We start from the raw sequence: 21768 nt of genomic DNA on the forward strand, positions 1-21768 counted from the left end.
ACAGTAGATTGTCAGAGCATCACCCCAGCTTTCTGGAAGTTGTTGGTGATTTTACAGACACGTCTTTTAGGATTAATTTTCACAGCTTTTATGATTTGTCTGTCATCAACTACTGTTGTTTTCTCAGCCGATCAGGTCATTGTTGGTTGCTGGTGGTTTCCAAACTCTTGATTTCTCCATGCCCTTTGTTTTTGATAGCGCTATAACTGACTTCTTCTTTTCTTTTAGCATCCAAATTGCTTGCTTTTCTCTCAAAGTCAGCTCCCTCATCTTCATCCTGGTTTGTGTGTGTCATCATCGAATGCAAGATTCAGAATACAGAAGTAATGGATATAACTGATATGACACATTCCCTGCTTTTAATATCTGAAGAATTAATGCAACAGGACACAGCTGATCACTTAGAAAGACCTGTGAGGAAACTGTTCCAACACTTATGCTCACATCAGATAGAGGGATGAAACTCTAAAAGTGCTGAACTTCTTAGCTGGTAAAACATCTGTGTGTTGAATCACCCAATAATAAAATGTGACATTCTGTAGTTTTGTCTCATATTCATCTTTCAATCATATTTGTAAATGTCTTGACTCCACAGCCAACAGAGCAATTTTGTCTTTACTGTACCAACACTTTTGGAGGGCACTGTATGTACTACAGTAGCACATGTGCAATACAGTTTTTCATGTGTAAGAGCATGTTTCCAAACCTGTTGTCCAACAAAGATATCGTTTACTGACATGCTTTTTCTCCAAATTAACTTAATAGCATAGTCGAGTGGTTGAAATAACTTCTTTTTATGACCAGACGTGGTTTCATATTACAGAATTATAGTATTATATACCATGATAAAGGCTGTCGATTAGCATTGCATTATAAATATACTTTCCTTATAAAAATACCCAAGATTTACTGAAGAACACAGATAAGCCATATATTTTGTGAAATTGTATGTTTATTGTCCTCAAGTTCCATCAGATAAAATGTCTTATTCAGTGATAACTGGATAGTGGATACATTTGTCCATATTTGGGATTTCCTGGAGTGTCAGTAGTCTTACATCTGCTATGGATATGTGAAGTTTCTGCGCAAGGGTGCCCTCCTGCTTCCAGTTTGAATTAAACAGTCCTTACATTACCTGTGTACTCAGGAATGCTCACAACACCCTATTTTGGGTAAAAATAGGAAAGATAAATCTTTTCTCTAAAGAAACCGGATTCCCTGAATTATTGTCATTGATATCGTTATTGCAATAAATACCAGAAATATTGTGATATATTTTTTAGCCCATATCGCCCAGCACTAATGTGCGTACTGTATAACTTGGTTTTGCACTAATCAGTTGTTCCACAAGGTGCCAACCTGGGCCATTGTTTCACAGTAGAAACCAAAACTAAAGAGACGGAACAACAGCAAAATACAGGACAACAACAGATGCCAGTTTTGACAAGTGCTTGTGTGAAGGGTTTATGAGAGAACCACAACAGATTATAAGAGTACAACGACTTTTTTTATCAGTCATAACTTCTGATGATAAACAGCGCAGACACTGGACTAAGATGAAGCTTTCTAGAGCATGTGTCGATCGCCTGCATTTTGCGCACTCAATCAAATGGAGAATACTTTGAAAGGCTGCGTGTTTGACTGTACACATCCGCATAATAACCTGAAGTATACTTTACACTTAATTCGTCACATTGACCAACAGAAAGCTACTTGGTTTGAACTTCTTGACTTCTGTGTGAGCTTCATACATATTGACAATAGACAATGGACGTTTTTACCTGTGAAATTTGACTAATGTGTCCAACACCTTAGACCTCCTTCATAACATAGCCTGTCCCTTCATGAATACGCTACAAGATTTCTCTGTCACCCCTTGATTTATGTCAGTAGATGCGAGGAGCTCATAAGTACAGTTACCGTATCACTGATGCCACGTTAGTAACAATGAATGCTGAGGAATGCTTGTTGGATGAAGGTACATCACAGTAACTCATCTATATTGCTTTCTATTAAGCTTGCACCAAAAATACACTTCTCGTATAAAGTATATGTAGGTAGTAATCATTAAAGGCCAATATGTGTGCATGAGAACATGAGTTTGGGATCCTAACTATCTCCTGACATTTAGCCAGATTCAACCAGCTAGCTTAGACCCGTTTGGTGTGTTGCTGCGTTAGCTTCTTATTTTAGCCTTGCCACTGCTACACATTCCACAAGGGCAGATAACACTCACTCACAGCACAGGGTCAGGCCTCCAGAGTGTATGCTTGGACTCAGACCAGTTTGACTCCATTCCATTGCAATGTTAGTGAAATGTTTAAAGGGGTCATCGGATGCCCATTTTCCACAAGTTAATATGATTCTTTAGGTTCTTAATGAAAAGTCTATAACATACTTTGGTTAAAAATTCTAAATTGTAATGTAAAAAACACCTTTTATCCTGTAAAAATCAGCTCTGTTTTCATCAAGCTGTTTTTTTAGTCCATGTTTCTTTAAATGCTAATGAGCTCTGCTCGCCCCGCCCCTCTCGTCCGTGGGGTGATGGTACTTTAGCCGCGAAACTGGCTAACTAGCATGTTATTAGGAAAGGCGATTTGCAAAGATTCATCAAACATCGTTATACTCATTTCTTCTGTAGATGAAGCTGGATCAAGAATGATTTGCGTGAACAGACACATTAGGCAGATCGGGGATCGGCGCATTCACTTCAAAGCGAAAGTAACGTTAATCCTCTGCGTCATCAGTGGCTCAGATGTTGGGAGTAAATGATGACTGCTTTATTTATTATTACATCCAACAACAAAACACCTCAATTGGAGACATTCTTGTCTTCCCCTGCACCGGAGTCGACACAGTGGCGGATGGATGACAGCTCACTCAAGGTGGGTATAAGGTAAAACGGCCTTGTCAATCAACTATCGTGGGAGGGGCCTGTACAGAACTACGTTACATATCAACACAATCCTGCATGATATTCCACAGCGCATCCCAATAGCTTTACCATATTAACCAGATTGAGCAAGAAGACTATTGAGTAACATGCTTACATAATACACAGCTCAACATAGACCATTCCAGCCTACTGTAACTTCCTTTACCTCTACACTGGAATGTCTAGGCTGTTTATTTTAATGATCTTGACATACATACACAGTAGCCAAGTCAACAGACCATGAATGATTGATCCAGTTCAAACAACGTGCATCACACAACACATACATGTACTGTACATATCTAATAGACTATATGATGAACAAGTAGTCAATGCCTGGCTCATAATAGCACAAGGCAGACTGGAACATCCCACCACCAGACAGATATCAATACTGTTATGTCTAGCTGAAGGCTCTATACAGAGACATATCCTGATTAGTACCGTACCAGACAAACATGCCGACTCTGACTGCAGTCTCCCTGAAAGCAGCTCCTCGTCATGGCGCCTCTTGATCCGACGCAAACTACCAAACCTCTTCATGGGAATCAGCAGGCCTCACATCCAGCCTGAAGATAAACCATACCCTCCCGACTAAAGCGAGGATACACGACACAGAGAACTCAAGTGAAGCCAAAGCAAATGTCCAGAAGAGGTTCTCGTTCTCCGTGAAGCCAGATGATGGATAGCTGTACTTTCAGAAGTGTCTCCTACAGATATTTATGTTCTACACAGATGCCACTTGTCCCAGCAGTCCACTTGGATTCTTTTAGTACCCTTTGTAGAAATGAAATGCTGGCATTGGCTGTATTCCAGTACTATTGATCCTGATTTCCTGTCTCTGCGAAACACACAATGCAGTCCGCCACTATGCTTACACCGTGTCAGTTGAGCAGACCCTGCTGATGAAAGGCAGACTTGCTTATGGCCCCCAGTGCCGCAGATTGTCTCAGAAGTGATGCCTCTCTTCACTTATCTATATGCACTCGCTCTCTCTTTTCTCGCCTTTTCTCTTCTCCTCCCTCTCTCTGTTTGTGGAGACCAGCGTGCAGCCCTGCCCTCTCTGCAGGAAATTGTCAGGTGCAGCTGTGTGTCTCTTTAAAATAGCATACATGGCTGGAAGCTGTAAAAGGAGACCAGACAACACAAGCCAGCAACACTATTGGTTCAGTCCTTCACACGGCTTGCTCTTTTTGCTTGACCTCTGAATTTACATATAGACAGTAAATTTCTTTTACCCCTGCTACTCATATTTTACCCATGCATTTGGTCTTTGTGTCAACCATTCTTCTGATATATTAAACTTTTAGTTTTACTTTCCCTTGATTGTAATTCTTAATTTAACTACAATAAACATTAAATTATTAATGGTGTTTGCTAAGCCTGTTGTTATTATTATAATAATTATTATACATCCATCCATTGTCCAAACTGCATAAGGTTGCAGAGATGCTGGAGCCTATTTTGTAAAAGCTCTTCGTGAGATCTCAGTCCATTTGAGATAATTAGTTAGGGGAATGGCTAAATGTTAAATATTTTCATTACCATAAATTCCCTTACATAATAAAATGTTTGGAATACATGTGTAACTGACCGCAAATTATTTCTTTGCCAAATGATGGTAATTTCCTGCAAATCTGTGTCAGTAACCGAGAGACTGATGTGAGAGCTTCCACAACAGCTTTGCTGCTTTATTGCTATGAATCGTCATTTGCACAACTAACTCAACTAAACCAAATGAAAAAAGTAATAACTGCATATTTTCTTAAGCAGAACATATCTTCTTACATTTTTTGGCATAGAAAAATAATGTTGAATGTACATGTTCTTTGGCAACATGCTTGAGTAACCTAATCAAAGCGAACATTTCTGAGGATTTCTATATGTGTGTGTGAAGCATGTGGGAAAGCACTGCTGTAAATGACTATTCCTGGCAACAGATTAATTAGGCACCTGCCATGGTATTTCTTATTTGTCATCTCTCTTAAATTAATGAATTAGATAGCATAGGCAACCCGGTTAAAGAACAAAGCAGGACTAAATGTATAATTTTCTTTTTTGGTCCTGACAAAAGGACTAAGAGAACCAAACTACCGGTGTGAACATGCCCTTAGAATCTGGATTCGATCTGAAAATGATCTGTTTGTGATTTCAGCAGTGTTGGGAGTAACGCGTTACAAAAGTAATGTATTACAGTAACGGACTACTTTTTTATGTAACGCAGTAATGTAAGGCATTACTACTAAATTTTCAGTAATATTTTTCTCGGTACATGTTCAGTAACGCTTAAGTTACAACACACTTTTAGCCCAAAATTTATTTATTTTTAAAATGTAATTTAAAGTCGGATCTGACTTTTTTACGTCCCTAGGGCCGGGCTTCGGGGCAATATTCACGTCATAGTTCAGGTGCCTCTGGCCTGTTTTAGGCTTCTCCTTATTTTTTTAGACATCCATCAATTATTGATGAAAAAAATTGCCGCGCTGGTGGAAACAACATGAGTCCGTGCTGCCGCGACTGTCAAGAGCGGCTCGATGGTGTTTAGTGTCCCGCAGCAGCAGCGAGCCGTCAGCACAGAACAAGAGTTCTGCGTTCAAATACACACAATAAAGCAAAAGTAATTACCATAAATGTGTCCGGGGGAAATAGTAAGGATTCGCCATCTCCTCATTAGACACGCCTTTAGAGAGAAGTGAATCTTCACGGATAACGATAATATTAAAGAGTTTTTGTTTTCACTTTTATTTCGCTAATTAGTAATTTAAAGCTAAAAATTGTTATATGCTTGAACTGTTTTAGTATATCTATAGATATATAATTACCTCGGGTCGGTAATTCTGATAAGCTGTCGGACACGGGCCGGGCTAGGGCCTAAATTTGAGGCCCGTGCAGGGCTCTAGTACATTTTGTCATTTTAGAATGTTAAGTTCTACTTCTGTAGTTATTTTGGTGAAAGTAACTCAAAAGTAATACAGGAGTCATGTAACGCATTACAATTCGGAGACAGTAATATTGTAAGATAAGGAATTACTTTTAAATAACAGTAACAAGTAATCTATAATGTATTACAGTTTGGAAGTAACTTGCACAACACTGGATTTCAGTCCTATCGTGTCACTTCTGCAGTTTGAAATCCCATCTCCTCCTGATTGTTCAGAACTGCCTTCTGTTCAAGGGCAGACAATAATACAGAAACTTTCCAGCAGTGAACTATAAAAGTGCTGATGCCGAGAGCTCTGTGTCCCTCTGGTGTCTGATTCCTGGTGTTTACACCTGGCCTCAGACTGCATCAATCCCATCCAAAGAGAACAAAGCCTTCTATACATGCTCAGAGTGAAACTTAACTGAAGATTCAGTAGGCAAACAAATCAGACCATATTTATTTCATGGGATCAGTGTCTGTTTTGCTACAATATACATCACAGCTGTGTGTAATCAAAGCTGCAATGTTCTTTTACACATAATAGGTGATGCACACCAAATGTTATGCATTTTCTATAGAAATAGCTATAGTTTTCCATGTACTTTGAAGTATAAATAATCTTCTTACCCTTCTAACTGGTATATATGATATAAGATGATTGTTTGACTCACAGTGCCTCCTGGTGGGAAGTGAAGGAGATCGCTGAAACACGTTTGAGGGTCAACCTCTAAAGTGAGTGCAGTCCAGAATGAATTTCTCCACTATAGTATAAAAAGTATGATTAAACAGAAGTGGAGGAGGTCAAACAGATGATATGAAGTGGGATTAGGTTATCTCAGTGCATGCAGCAGCTCAGGTTTCATATTCAAATAAAGTGCACAAAGCCATATTATAAAGCCTCAATATGCCACCACAACGATCAGCATGAGTCCATGAAAAGAGCTTTTTGAAAAGAACTCTAAAGCTTTTTGTCAATGAAGGAGGTCACTTCCTGTGACCTTTTGGCAAATCGAGGCAAAGGAAACAGACTTCGGAAGAGACCTCTTATTGGAGAACAATATGGCCAAAAATGTTTAGGTGGAAATGTTCGTTTTGGTTCAGTATGGCACTCAGTCTTCCCACTGCCATCACTAATGCTGGATGGATTTCTGGAATATTCCTCTCACCGACACAAACAACCCTCCTCACACTATTAGGGTAGAATGACTCACTGCTCTTTTTTGAGGGTGTACTGTGTACTCTATTAACCACCACATTTCCTTAGAAAATACAAAGATTTTTATGCCTTGAACACTTTTCAGTTCGAAATTAAAGTTGTAATATATAGACAAGTGGTTCTACCAAGGTCAAATGTTCGCAGTGATTTTGTGAGCTATTGCCATGAAAATATCACATTTATATCCTACTATATATGTGTCAAATACGAAAAGGGGTTTTCCTGTACATCAGAATGTGTCCTGTTTAATATTTTTTTTTCTGAGCAAAAATAATGGCGATGAAACATATTTACCAGAACAAAAAAGTTATTTAGTCTAACAATGGTTTATATACCAAAAATCTTGCCAGGAATTAGAACCAGAATCATTACTTGACTCTAGATCACAGCGCAGCCCTCAAAAAACTAATTTGTTAATTTTAAATGTTTACCATTTTTTGCCACTATCCTTCAAAAGCTTGACTCATTTGTCAGCAATAATCATTTAAAATATAATAAAATTTAGTATGATCGCTTCCTTTTTTATATATTTTAATAAGTACAAGTCAGAATAAGTATGTTTTATTGCTACATAAATATATCTGTTATGCTGAATGGAGATGGAACATTATTTCACCCATACTTTGACATTTTATTTTTACTGGGCATATAAAATCACTTATGTAAATGTAATTGGATGTGAAAACCAAAATGGGATGTCTTGTCTTTGATTTATACAGCATGTAATCATTAATAAACTGAAAATTATAAGATCTGATATTGTAAAGTAATATCAGAACTTTTCAGTTCTGCTGCTGGAAGACAAAGCTATCATTAAAAAAACAGTCCAGTTATTTTTCTTCATTATTAGAGCAGTGGAGGGATTCTCAAACTAAAACCATCAAAAACAGGGAGGGAGATTTGTCAGTCGTTTTCTCACAAATCTAATTAAATAAAAGTAAAACAGGCCTATTTTCTGTGATTTAGTAGGGTACATTATTCATAGATATTGTGTGAGCCCAGTTGAGCCCAGGCACAATGATACAATCAAAAGATCATTGAGAACATGTGCAGTATTCATTGATTGTCGGCCGATTTTGGAACTGACACAAGGAAAACTGAGCACTTCTGTTAATCAGCCAAATGAGCACAATTTCTGGAACGAAACAACTAACAAAACAACTACCACTTGAAACCAGACTGAGAAGATGCTGTGTTTTACTGCTATGCATTTGATTTGTTGACTCTGATATACTGAACCTGCAATTCTCTGTGCAAGTACAAAATGAGTGTATAAAAGAGCACAAGAACAAATGTCTCCTTATGACAAACCACCTTCTCATTTAAAGGGGTCATCGGATGCCCGTTTTCCACAAGTTGATATGATTCTTTAGGGTCTTAATGAAAAGTCTATAACATACTTTGGTTAAAATTTCTCAATGGTAGTGTAAAAAACACCTTTATTACCCTGTCAAAATCAGCTCTGTTTTCCACAAGCTGTTTTTTAGTCCATGACGCTTTAAAAGCTAATGATCTCTGCTGACCTCGCCCCTCTCTTCCGTGAGCAGACTGTAAACTTCAGTCACGAAACTGGCTAACTAGCGCGTTATTAGGAAAGGCGATTTGCAAAGATTCATAAAAAATCCTTATACTCACTTCTTCTGTAGATGAAGCTGGATCAAGAATGATTCACGTGAACATAGACGCATTTAGGCAGATCGGGGATCGGCGCATTCACTTCAAAAACGAAAGTACCATTAATCCTCTGTATCTTCAGCAGCTCAGATGTCCGGAGTAAATGACGACTGCTATATTCATTATTACATTCAACAACTAAACCGCTCAATCGGAGACATCTTGTCTTCCCCTGCACCGGAGTCGACACAGTGGCGGACGGATGACAGCTCGCTCAGTTCTCACAGCTCACTCAGGGCAGGTCTAAGGTACGACGGTCTTGTCAATCAACTCTCGTGGGAGTGGTCTGTGCAGAACTACGTCATTCTGACAGGAATCTCAGAACAGCCTGATTTGAAAAAGGGGATTTTAAAATAGGGATTTAAAAAAAACACTGGGTGGATTTTTATTATTATAGGATGGATGTGTACACACACTTCCAACACTCATTTATGTTCAAACAACTTGAAAAGTGAATTTTGCATCCGATGACACCTTTAAAGTCACTTTGGATAAAAGTGTTTGCTGAATTAAAAATGAAAGTAAGTTACATAAAGCTGCAAAATATTCAAAATGACTCTTAAAGTGACAGTGCAACAAGCCCTCACTCAAGTCATTTCCACGCTACTATTTTACTCTGACTGAAGAAATGCTGATTTGGGCTCAAGTCTGTGCCCCATTCTCTTTAAAACTGTTTAATGGCCACATTAGATCTGCACAATTTGGCCTAATAGCATGTGCTCTACTGGTTTTAATCATTAGAAAATCAAAGGCTAAAAACCCCAAATCATGATCTTACCACATCCTGTTCAGATGTTTTGAGTCAACAGGAAGTCAAACTGTGCTACACTGATCAGCTTCCCCAAAACCATTATAACAAAAGGGAAGATACATGTACAAAACAGATATGCAATCAGTATACAGAGAAAACTGACTAGCTAAAGAAGGTCGCTGAATTATTTCTCACCATGCTGGAATTGTTTTTTATATTAAGCGGTGTCTTAATCTACAGCATGCTTTGATAAAACTGGGATCAAAATACTACTAAAGTACAGGTCATATTGTGATATGTTTCATTAGGGTAGAAAGAACATAAATAAAGTAGATAATAATTTCTATTTATAAAGTTGATAGTTAAGGTCCTAGATGCTTATTGATCTATATGGCATCTTGCCATGTTAAAATATATAACACACAATACAAAAACAGCTAAGACACAAAACACATGCTAGTGTATATCACTGTGCAGTTATTTTAATTAATATTTATACATGTTTAAATGTAATATTTAATTATGTATAGCATATATTATATTTTGGCTCAGAATCAGCTAATTTCATTAGATAAATAACAAAGTAACCTAAAAACAAGGCCAGGATATTATACTTCAATAACCACTTCATTAATCACCAAGCTTGAATTATGCCGTATTTTCTGTTAATGGAAAAGAACATGGGTTGAAATCAACTGAAAATATTAAATGAACAGACTTGTGTCTCACCTTTTCTAGATTTGGAGAAGAGCTTGATGCTGGCAGGGGCTGAGCTGGGCGAGGAGCGGAAGATACCACTGAAACTGAGACGGCGGGGAGATTTGGGAGGTGAGTCCTGGTGAGATGATAGTGGACGTGGGAAGATGGTTTTAGGAGTGCCTGGACTGGTCCTGGGACATACGGGGGCTGAAGATGGGGTACAGGGTTGACTGGCAGGAGGCTTCAAACATGGGCTAGCTGACTCACTTCTGTCACCCTGATGGGAAAACAGTAAAGATATGTTTTAGACTTGTAGAATATCAGAGACTGAATCAGACAAATTTAAGATGAATCAGAACATTGAAACCTGAGGAGCTGGAATTCAGAGAGGCCCCAAGGAAACAGGACAATGTCATAAATTAGATTCTGGCACCACTAGTCTGAAGTAAGCAAACTAATCAGCTTTTTCACAGAACAGCTTGCAACCTTGAGACAAAAGAACACTTATTGATAATTCCAATTCAGGAAGGAGACCGTCAAATTTGGGGCAATTAATCAGGACTGATGGTCAAAGAGATGGCTATCACATGGGTTCCACGCTGAATTCACGAGCTTCCGTAGACTGACTACCCCCCACACATAGAAGACAAAGAACCCGACTGAAATTCCTTGGTTCACAAAGACTGTCTGCTTCCATATGCACCTAAAATCATCATTTTTATGAAACTAATCATTTCTATGCATAACTGCATATTATGAGTTGTATAGAGCCCTATAGAGAAAATGAATGGCATTTTTGCTTCCGGAACGTTCTGGGATGTTCTAAAAAGCTTGTCTGACTGAGCAACAGTAAATGAGAGGGAAACTTAACATTGGTCAAAATATACAGGAAATTACATGAACACAGTCAGCTGATTCTATAACACTCAGGATGATATCTCCAGCTCACTAATGGCCTCAGAATCTCCTGGCCATTCATTTTGAAGTTCAAGATTTTGAAATCAGGCAGAATCAGTCTTGCACAGAAGCAAGAATGAAGTACTTCAGTGTATCGATGTGATAACAGAGCGAAACAGGATGAGAATGTTACTACATCAGCATACTACTAGAAAAAGCAAGACGAAGCCAAAACACTGCACAACACATGCTGATAGAGAAATATTTTCAACAAGCATTAAGAAGAGATGAACTTATCAACTGTGAAATTACCTCAAGGCTTATAAACACTGACCTCAGTTAAAAAAACAACAATCCTGTAATGATTTGTAATGAAATGACACGTTATTAATTCTATATTAAATTATTAACTATACTTTAGTAACTTTATTTCACAAATATTGTTAGTTCTTTTACACAGTTCAGTTAGACTCTTTGACAGTCTCATAAAAACTATTAAAAAGTCTCACTGTTTTGAGTGGCTGATCTTAGTACACAAAGACACACCTGGGAACAAGCTGTTTTCTCATACTTCATTGCACAATGGACAGTTTTAAGTGAAACAGGCAGTAAGCCTAGTGCCCTACAAGTTAGTATTTCAAAGCACTGACCTTCAACTCTTTGGCAAACACTTAGATTGTTTATTTGTTAATGTGCCCGTTCACTAGGCTGCTGTTGCTTCACAGGCTGTTTTCATTGGCCCAGCTTTATTTGGCTTTGATTACAAGAGGAAAGGTAGGCGTCGCCTTCCAGCTTAGCTCTGAGTGGGTAAGATGTGTATATATATAATGTTGTAAAATAATAAAAACATCCAAGGGGGTGCATCGTTTTTATAGGCATAGTATACTTGGCACATTTAATTCAAGTTTAATATTAGACATGTTTTGCAGCAACAAGGCAAATAAATATAAAAGCCATTAGAGTTAACTGTAATATGGCAATAAATAACACAGATCTACTTATGCATGGGACGAACGTTTCACTCTGACCGATTGCTTCATTTAACAAATACTGCCATTTATACAATTCAATTAGAAATCCTGGCACATGCAGGACTACATTTCCTTCCATTAAAGTCCTGGCAGTTTTTTCCCTTTCTGTGCAAAACCATCCTCCATAGCCATAAAGCAAGCACTGATATTGTTGAGTCTGAAATTGAAAGAGCAGCATGTGCAAAGAAAGTTTGCCTCGCCTGTTATTCATGAGCAACATTTCAGCCAACGTTTATAAGCCAAGCCAACTACAGGCTAGCACAGGCAGCTCACTCCCACTCTTCTCTTTACTAACAAACCTGATTGCTCAAGTGCATGTTTAGACATGTCAGCTCTATTTCTGTGTAATATAACCTGTGGTGTAACAATCCACACATCATTCCTTCAAACTGCACATGCAAAGGCTCTGTTCCAAAACCTAGTGACCTAGGTAGAGGCTTTATAAGGAAGCATGCTAACTGAAATGGAACTGAAGTGACTGATTTGGAACGCTATGCATACGGAAATGTAATACATGACAAATATTACCCTTTATATTGCCATGAATCTTACCTTTAGGCCATATATAATTTTCACACACATACATTCACATAAAAATGTTTTATGGTATTATATGTAGCAATCATATATGTCAGCAATATAAATTTTATTCATACATGCAACTTTATTCAAACTAAATATGTTTAGATAGAAAAAAATCGGCATGGTTATTTATGTTTTTGTAATACATTTTTATATATATTTGTAATATCTTTTAAATTATACAATATCGAAGTGTATTGACAGGATTTAGAATGGATATACATGACATGTCCTAAATATTTTACACATACAGAAATATGCATATTTATGGTCTCTCTCTCTGTCCCTGAAATTGTTCTAATAGGGTTCATATATGTTTTTACGTCATATGCTGATTTCATGTATGGAAATGTAATATGGACAAACTCAATGATCATAAATCAGTCTAAATGTGCACAAATTTTGAAAATCTAGTAAAAGATAGCCATTTCGTGTATTTTACCTTGCGCATTTCATCTTTATCTGCTCTGTCATTCTCTCCTTCCATAAGAGACGATGTGAATGTGCTCAAATCCTGTTAAAATACAAAACATCAGAGTTAATAATAAAAGCCAAAGTGTATGAATCAAAATATAAATAACAGTTTTTTTAGCCAAATTCATAATACACTTCTCAGCAGTACACTGTAAATTAGGGATGAACGAGATTTATTGTTACCATGTAGGTTATTAGCCGATTTGATCATTTTTTATTAATTGATTTAGCAATCGTTAACCTTATTATTCTTTAAGCAGGTGCTGTTAAATAATGTTAAAAATTAGAATTAAACAGCCATTTAGTATGTAATTTATGACTGTGCGAGTTAGATTTTACTCTTCCATTCAAAACCCATTCAAACCAGCGCAGATTCGGCTACATAAGGAGCTTAAAATATCATCTTGTTGTGATGTTGGGTGCCAGAATCGACGTAATACAGCCTCAAATTAGAAATTTTATGGCATATCTGCTGCCACTGCCAGACAAAAAACCGAAGACAGCTGTGGTTAAACACAATAAAACGAGCGGACTGAACAGAAACGATCGTCAAAAATGCTCGCGTTTGCAGCGCACAATTCTTATCAGAAAGGGTTCAATATAAGATCCAGGGGGCATGGTTGGATCCACATCTAGGGGGTGGAGATTGGTAGGTTTAGGTATATGTAAGGTGGGAGGACCACGACCACTGGATCTTGTGGGCTGCAGCGAGACGAGACGCTCCTCATAAAGTATTGTCTTTTGTTGTTATGGGCGCTTCTGAAGATTTCTTGCATCTCAGGACTATGTTGTGTATGAAATAATGTCTGTGTGCATGTGTGTAAAACAACAAACTGAAGATTTATTTATAATCCTTTGTGACTGTATATTCATTGTTGTGATTAATTGTGGCTGGAATAATAATGTAGCTGTAAAAATAGTTGCCTGCTGAAATTGAAATGTATTTACATCTTCATCATGACTAGATAGACACGGTGAGTTTGTCTTTACTATACATGTTAGACGTGATCCACCTCATAGTAACCGTCCTGTCAGATCATCCTTTGAGTGAGCATGTAATGTTACAGGTCGGCCGATCTGGTTTCGTCCGCTAAAGTTAACTTTTTCGACATGCTTCCGTGTTGTTGTTGCTCAGCAATGACATGGACGCGATGCTGTCTGGGGGTTTGGCAAAAGGACGGTGGGCGGTGCTCGGGATGGTGACTGAGTAGTTCGGACGCCACATTTTTACGAAAGTCACAAGGGCTTTTGAAAAGGCACTGTGGATTGACTGTTAGTGTTTTGAAACTTAAATGGTAGTTACATCGCCCCTAGACCTCTGTTGTCATGAAAAAAGCCAGAATATTTCAGTTTTGACAATATGGGACCTTTAAAACAGTAGATGTGGATAACAGTAGATATCCATTCTAAACAGTACCCAATAAAAGTCACCCTCATCTTGGATGGTGAAATTTTCATATTAAGGTTAACTATCCCTTTAATGCGTACTGACAAAGGTTGTAACTATATTTTGTTACAGTGTCAGAGTTTCACTTTCTGAAAATTAAGCCTCTTAAGAAAGATGAAATGATAAACTACTTCCTTTACTGAAACCCTCAACATGTCAGTGATGCCATGTATCAAAAGATGTGTATTATACTTCTACATAATAATCCACTAGAATAGCAAAACACTATCACAGCAAATAATGAACTGCTCTACTGATCTGTCTTTTGCCATGATGTTGCTAGCTACTCCTCTCCTCAACAAACTGTTTTAACAAGTACCACAAATAACACATCGCAGTCACTGACAGGCAGACGATGAGCAGAACCAGGCTACCTTACACTATACACCACTGTAGTCATCAGTCAAAATACCCTGACAATACCAAAGAATGTCTGAAAAGTCCCACTTACAGAAATTCATTAATGAGCACAGTTATAAAAATATTTATTATGGTGCCAGGGATTTTATGGTTTTGTGTCGAGGCCAAGATTTTAGATTTCTTCACTAACAACTCCCTCCCGAACTGAACAAAGAGTCCTTTATGAGCGGAGCCAGGACACACCTCTCATACTGTACGGACTGAGATGTTATGAATACTGAGGCAGATAAATAACTGGAAATATTTCATCTTTTGGCCATTAAATGATTAATTAAATGTCAGGAGATAGAGCCTTGTGCAGGAAAATATGATGAAATATCAGAATCCTAAGAGACAATTACTGTTCAATATGATTAGTTTTATTTCTCCCGGAAGCCACAAGATTCGAGAGATTGTAACCCAGTAAAAGAGCTAAAGAACAGTTTGTTTTGCCATTGCAACTTTTCTTGATATAGAAACATGAAATTATCTGTAGGCTATTTGATCTGTAATCTATAGGATGATAATTTAAGAAAAACAAAAGTTATCAGTATAAGAAAGTTACTCTTAAATTAGGTTGACATCTGATATGTCATATCTTCGGAAGGCATCAAAAGAAGACCTTTGCTCTTGTAAATAAGGCCTACATGGTATGCTATTTACAAGAAAGAGGCTGTTGTCAATCATAATGGGCGTTTTGCTAATGAGAAACAGAGTACTTTAGTCATTCTGCAGCACTGGAAGGAGAAAAGATATGATTTTTCAGTGTTTGCAGCTTTTTGCAGAATGTTCAGATGCACAGGTCAAGTGTTATGTTTACAAGTGGTTATGTTTATGATTCGCGTGAAGTTTATGGCTACAGGCATCTTTCAAACAAATCCCCTTTCAATCTCAGAAAGTTTTTGGGAGGAGGTCAATTAAATAATAAGGGAACATGTTCAGATATATCCTAAATCTTACAGGTTCTTAAAGGGATCTGAGTAAGCCTGGACAACTGTGAATTGATTATTGTGCAATTTATTTGAATAGGATGCACTTTACTGATCCATAAACATCATGTATATTAGCTATGACTGGCAAAACATGTTAACACAGTAGGACATTTTAAAGCAGGGGTGTCCAATCCTGCTCCTGGAGGTCCAACATCCTGTAGATTTGAGCTGCATCCTCCAACATATTTGCCTGGAAGACTAAGGACTATGTATTAAAACATTTTTTTTCCTGAAAAGTTTCAAGTACAGACAACAACACTGTCAATCCCTGTTCACACAGATCTGCAAAAAACGACTAAAAATGCTGTATTAAGCATGCCAATAGTTGGCCACGTCACTTTGTCCGCACACATACATATTCCTATAGCCAAACAGGTAATATGCATGTGCATGATGTCACAAATTTGTGTTTTCCGTAGTTTACACAGAGATGATGATAAGTAACATTTTCAAAAACTTGTAAATTGAGACCTGTTTTCAAAGGTTTGTGTTTTCAGACCGCCGAAATGCTGTTGTTGTGTAAATGAATGGCCAAAATGCATAAAAAGATTTCCATATTAAGTTGAAAATGGGTCGTGTAAATCTATGCCCTCCAAGGAATTGATCCTGAATTAGCGGATTCAGATGTGTTTTATTAGGGTTAGAGCTAAACTGTATACTCATGTTGTACTAAACCTTTGTGCTGTTATGTATTCCGTGAAACACAAAAGGACAAGTTTTAAAATTTCCCCGTGTATTTCCCGATCATATCACGATTCACGATTTTATCACGATTCTTTGTCATGTTGGTTTTACTATTTTGGTTTTACAAGTTGTCTGAGCATTACAGCCAAACTAGAACGACAAACATGCATGGCAGATATTTAGGCCAAAGTGGGCGAAGATAAAAATCTTTATCATTTTATCTTTCTTATTAAAAAATAAGAACGAAGATACACATTACAAATACACATAATATACAAATAAAACAAACCGTGCTTTATTTTCAGGTACAATAGGTGTATTTAGCAGAGCATTCAATGAAATTAAATGAACAAATATAAAAATAAAACACTAGATAGACTGATTCCTAAAGCAACTGTATTAAAGTTGTTCTGTCAAAAATAGTGAGTGATTTTTCTCTTTGCGTTTTGTTGTTTTGTTAACGTTAAATGAATAGTTCCCCCAAAAATAAATATTCTGTCATCTGTCTGTCAATTCTGTCATAATGTTTTATTTTTATACCATCATTTACTCAAAAGTTGTTTTAAACCTGAATGAGTTTCTTTCTTCTGCTGAACATAAATGCTATTTTGAAGAAGGTGGAAAACCAAACAGTTGCTGGTCCTCAGTGACTTCCATAGGATTTTTCTTTCCTGCTATCAAAGTCAATGTGGACCAGCAACTGTTTGGTTACCCTCATTCTTCAAAATATCTTCTTTTGGGTTCAGCACAAGAAATTAATAGAGGTTTGGGACAACATGTGAGTAAATATAATGACAGAAATTAAATTTTAGGGTGATCTATCCCTTTAATGACAGTCGACAGCACGTTTAGTGTCCTGTCCCTTTAAGAGCTGCACGCATCTAATATACAGGCACGCATCTGTTTCTCTCTTAACTATTTACTTTAATTTTAGAGATAACCAACTGAGTCTGTATTTAAACCTTGTGTGTTTTGACAGTATTAGCACAAAAGATAAGTTAGTTGAGTAATCAGGCGCTGTTAGACAGGCTTTTTAGTGCGTGCTTCAGGTGTATGCGCTCACGTCAGACCAGCGCGCGAATTAAACATTTAACCAGCAAGGCTTGTGTGCAAATAATGTACTTTTGCGATCACGAATAAGTGCAGTGTCCTGTCAGAGTAACTCTACTGCTGTATGTCGTGTTGTACAGTATATAGAGACAGAGGCGCCAGAACTGTATTTGACAATGTACGCTGTAGCACGATACTACGATATTTCTTCAAAAGCAGATCGTGGAGACATTTTTATCGTCCACGATCAAAAATCGTCATATCGCATACCCCTACTCTGGACCCCTCACATCCAGCACACTCCCTCTTTGAACTGTTACTGTCTGGTCGACGCTACAGAGCTCTGAGCACCAGAACGACCAGACACAGGAACAGTTTCTTCCCTCAGGCAATCCATCTCATGAACATTTGAACTCTTAACAATAAACATGAAACACACAACACTATCATACTTTTTATGTTTATTTTACACACATACTTATTACATTTCAAATGTGCACCTAACATACCTGTACATACTGAATTGTCTATTTTGTATACTGTGTTTGTGCTATTTGGCACATTGTCCATTTTTGGCACTCCACACCATGACTGGCCTAGTGGAGAGAGAGTTGGACTTGTAACCCGAAGGTTGTGGGTTTGAGCTTCAGGTCCGGCAGGGATTGCAGGTGGGGTAGTGAATAACAAACACTCTCTCCACCCTTAATACCACAACTGAGGTGAGACCCTTGAGCAAGGCACCGAACCCCCAACTGCTCCCTGGGTGCCGCAGCTATGGCTGCCCACTGCTCTGAGTGTATGTTCACTACTGTGGATGGGTTAAATGCAGAGCACAAATTCTGAGTATGGGTCACTATACTTGGCCACACGCCACTCCCCCCCCCCCCCCCCCCCCCTTTTTGTATATTTGTACATTATTATTATTATTATTTTTTTTTTTTACTATCTGTCCTGCCCTGTTGCTGTCATTCTGTCGCACTGTGGAGCTACTGTCACTAAAACAAATTCCTCATATGTGCAAACATACCTGGCAATAAAGCTAATTCTGATTCTGATTCTAAACGGGTGATTAAAATAGAGTGATCTATAGTGTCAAAAGCAGCACTAAGATCTAGAAGAATCAGTATAGATAGATGGCCAGAAGCAGAAGCCATTAACAAGTTATTGGTGACCTTAACTAATGCTGTTTCAGTACTGTGGAGTTCGGAATCCAGATTGAAGTGGCTCAAAAAGATTGTTAGAAGAAAGATGTGAAAGCAATTGAGAAGCCACCGTTTGTTCTCAAATTTTGGCAAGGAATGGAAGATTAGAGATGGAACGAAAATTATCCATACAAAACATATAACATCATTGATGTGTTTGGATCAGAAGGGGGAGTAAATAATGACAGAATATTATTTTTTATGAACTAATTCTTAAGCAGCAGGGTGTCTGAAAATATTCCTTCCAACTATGAGCATCCCTTTGAAAACCTGAGAGTCTCCAGTGCATGATAAGAGAAAATACATTACTATACAAAGAATGAAGGGTGGCTTAATTATTATCACCAAGAAAGACAGAATATCAATGTCATAACTTTAATTTATCTTTGTTTTGAGCAGATGCCCTTGAATGGCATTCCATAAAGCAATAATATACAGACCTGGCCTTGATGTTAATTACACAGGCAGAGTCAGAGAGAGCTTGTATTTGAGCATGTAACGCTATGATGAGTCACGGCTGAGCAGAACGCGCTCTCTTTCAGCCGTTTCCCTCACTTCCTATTCCAGCTTTCTAAACAGCCTGGCTCAAGCAATGGCATGGCGTGCCAAACCATTTATATTTCAAAGCCCACGAGCGTACGTTTCCTGCAATTCTCTCGAAAACTTTCAGTTTTGTTGTCGTACGCGAGCAAACGTAGGCCTGTTCAACCACAGCTTCCACACGCGTCGCGTCGCGGCGGGGCGGGGGAGGGGTTGCTACTCATGTTTTGACAGCTCAAGCAGAACTGATTTCATACTAAAAATGATTCTTTTACTCTTCCCACGACTGTAGTAAGAAAAATTGCGCAGGAGTAATAAAGCAACTCATATCACATCGTCTGAAATGTTATCTTAATAAGTTGCAATAACTTCTTAAGCAACAATGTAACACAAAGATGTCCTAAAAATGTAATACATAACGTTCTAAAAATTCACCAGAACGCTTGTAATGTAACTTAATGGAGACAATGCGAAGACATGCTTGCTGTACTTTAAAGACAGTAAACGTATCAAACGCGTTCCACACGCCCACGCAACACTTGCCAACACTTAATAAAGCAGTAACGTTATCAAATATAAAGTGCGAAGATAAACTCACTGGCATGTTCAGGCGCAGAGATCGCTTTTTCTTTGAGGATTTCTTCGTACAGTCCTTTTTCTTGGAGTCCATCACTGTGCTTCCCATTTTCCTGCAGTCACAATTCGTCTCTTAATATTTTGGGAGGAAGGCGTTCTCCACTCGAAAATATTCGCGCCAGTTTAGCGATGAAATCGTCGTCCGTAGCGTCAATTTAGCAGAAGCTCGTCTGAATTAAAACGAGCACATCCCGAGACTCCAGTTCCTTCTCAGTGTCACTGCGCCGTGGAGGACATCCGCATTCAGCTCCACTGCTGTGATGGGTTCGAGTCCCGCACACCCTCCTGCTGCTGAGAAGCGAGTTTAATGATCCCAGACTTGCTTATCTCTGAAGTTTGTCTTCTGCAACATCCCCCTGCTGTGTGTGAAGCTGATGGACTAACACTGACAGTCACTTTCTATCCATGACAAAATGCTACATTTTTTATCTTATCTGTGTGCATTATATTATTTTATATTATATTATTGTTTATAAAAAAGAAAACAGGAGTAAAAAACCAGCAGCTCTTAAAGATCTTAAAATACTAAATAATTGACTCCTGTATGACATTTTTCTCTCTCTGTTTAATTTCAAACAGTTCTGAGCAGTGCTTTTATCCATACAAGAATGTAGAAAGTCAATGGTTACCAAACTCTTAAAGGGATAGTTCACTTAAAAATTAAAATTTGCTGTTAATTTACTCACCCCCAAGCCACCCGAGATGTAGGTGGCTTCAGATTTGAGAGCTGATTTGAGAGATTTCTTCAGTAGAACAGTATGATTTTTAGCTAAAACCGTGGTCCTTGGTTATTCATAAAATGCAAGTCAATGGCTACCAACACTTTAAAAAAAAAAGCACATCAGGCAAGATAAAGTAATAGCCATGGTTTCTGACAATAAATTGATGTCTGTGCAAGAAACTGAACATTATTTACAGCATAATTACCTCATGAGTCATCATGATGTTCATGTAATGCCTCTGAAGTCTGCATGTTCACAAATACTGGATTCAAATTTGCTTTGATACCTTTCTACCTTAGTTTCCTCATCTCACATCTACAAAAGTAATTGTACTGTAACTGCAGTTGTGGCTGTTTAGAACTAGGTTCCAGTAGAACTGAAATCAAATGAACCTCATGCAATCTGATTTATATTGTGTAAGGTGTTCGCAAAGTTCACATGCTTTAATAGATACAAAATCTGGTCTTCGAATATAAAAAGTTCTGTAGTTCAATATAAAGTTGTTTTATTCTAGCAAAAGTCATTAGCGGAGTGCATACTACAGTCTCTAGGGAGCGCAACTGTACCTTTATTCCAGCATCGCATGTGTGCAAACTACTCACACACATACCACATCCTTGCTTTCTTAGTGAAAATGTAAGTGATATCGTTGCATGTTAAACATAATTGAAATAGCTGGTTGATACTTATTCTTTCAGAGACCCCCAAAATGGCCTATTTGTACGTGTGGCACACTTTCAAATAAAGTGGTATTTGCAAACAAATGATAGGCTACTATATGTACCAGTATATCTACTGCTTCATCATCTTCAGCTGGATATCTGCTCAGCACTTTCTCAGATTCTCAGATGTGGAGATTCTGGAGGCCCTTGAAGCCTGCTGTTCGAGAAGCCCCTTTTGTATTTGTGTAGCAG

At 38.0% G+C, this 21768-nt stretch overlaps 1 protein-coding gene across 4 annotated transcripts in view; it reads right to left on the reverse strand.

The window, feature by feature from the left end:
- The window catches only part of LOC306881919 (5'-AMP-activated protein kinase subunit gamma-1-like), a 42488-nt gene extending 22141 nt beyond the window's left edge, over window positions 1-20347 (reverse strand). For 3 of the 4 annotated variants that reach the window (XR_013785187.1, XM_079436279.1, XM_079436281.1), the window contains exons 1-3: window positions 20095-20347; window positions 13151-13222; window positions 10229-10475 (exon numbers count right to left, since the gene is read on the reverse strand). Coding sequence is in view for 3 of the 4 variants with exons in the window: in XM_079436279.1 (XP_079292405.1) it covers window positions 10229-10475; window positions 13151-13222; window positions 20095-20181 (406 nt within the window). In the remaining variant the exon portion in view is untranslated. The remainder of the gene's footprint in view (window positions 1-10228; window positions 10476-13150; window positions 13223-20094) is intronic. The other variant, XM_079436280.1, reaches the window with a different exon arrangement.
- Window positions 20348-21768: the final 1421 nt, after the last annotated feature.

Source organism: Barbus barbus, assembly GCF_936440315.1.
Source record: "Barbus barbus genome assembly, chromosome: 15".
NCBI lineage: Eukaryota > Metazoa > Chordata > Actinopteri > Cypriniformes > Cyprinidae > Barbus > Barbus barbus.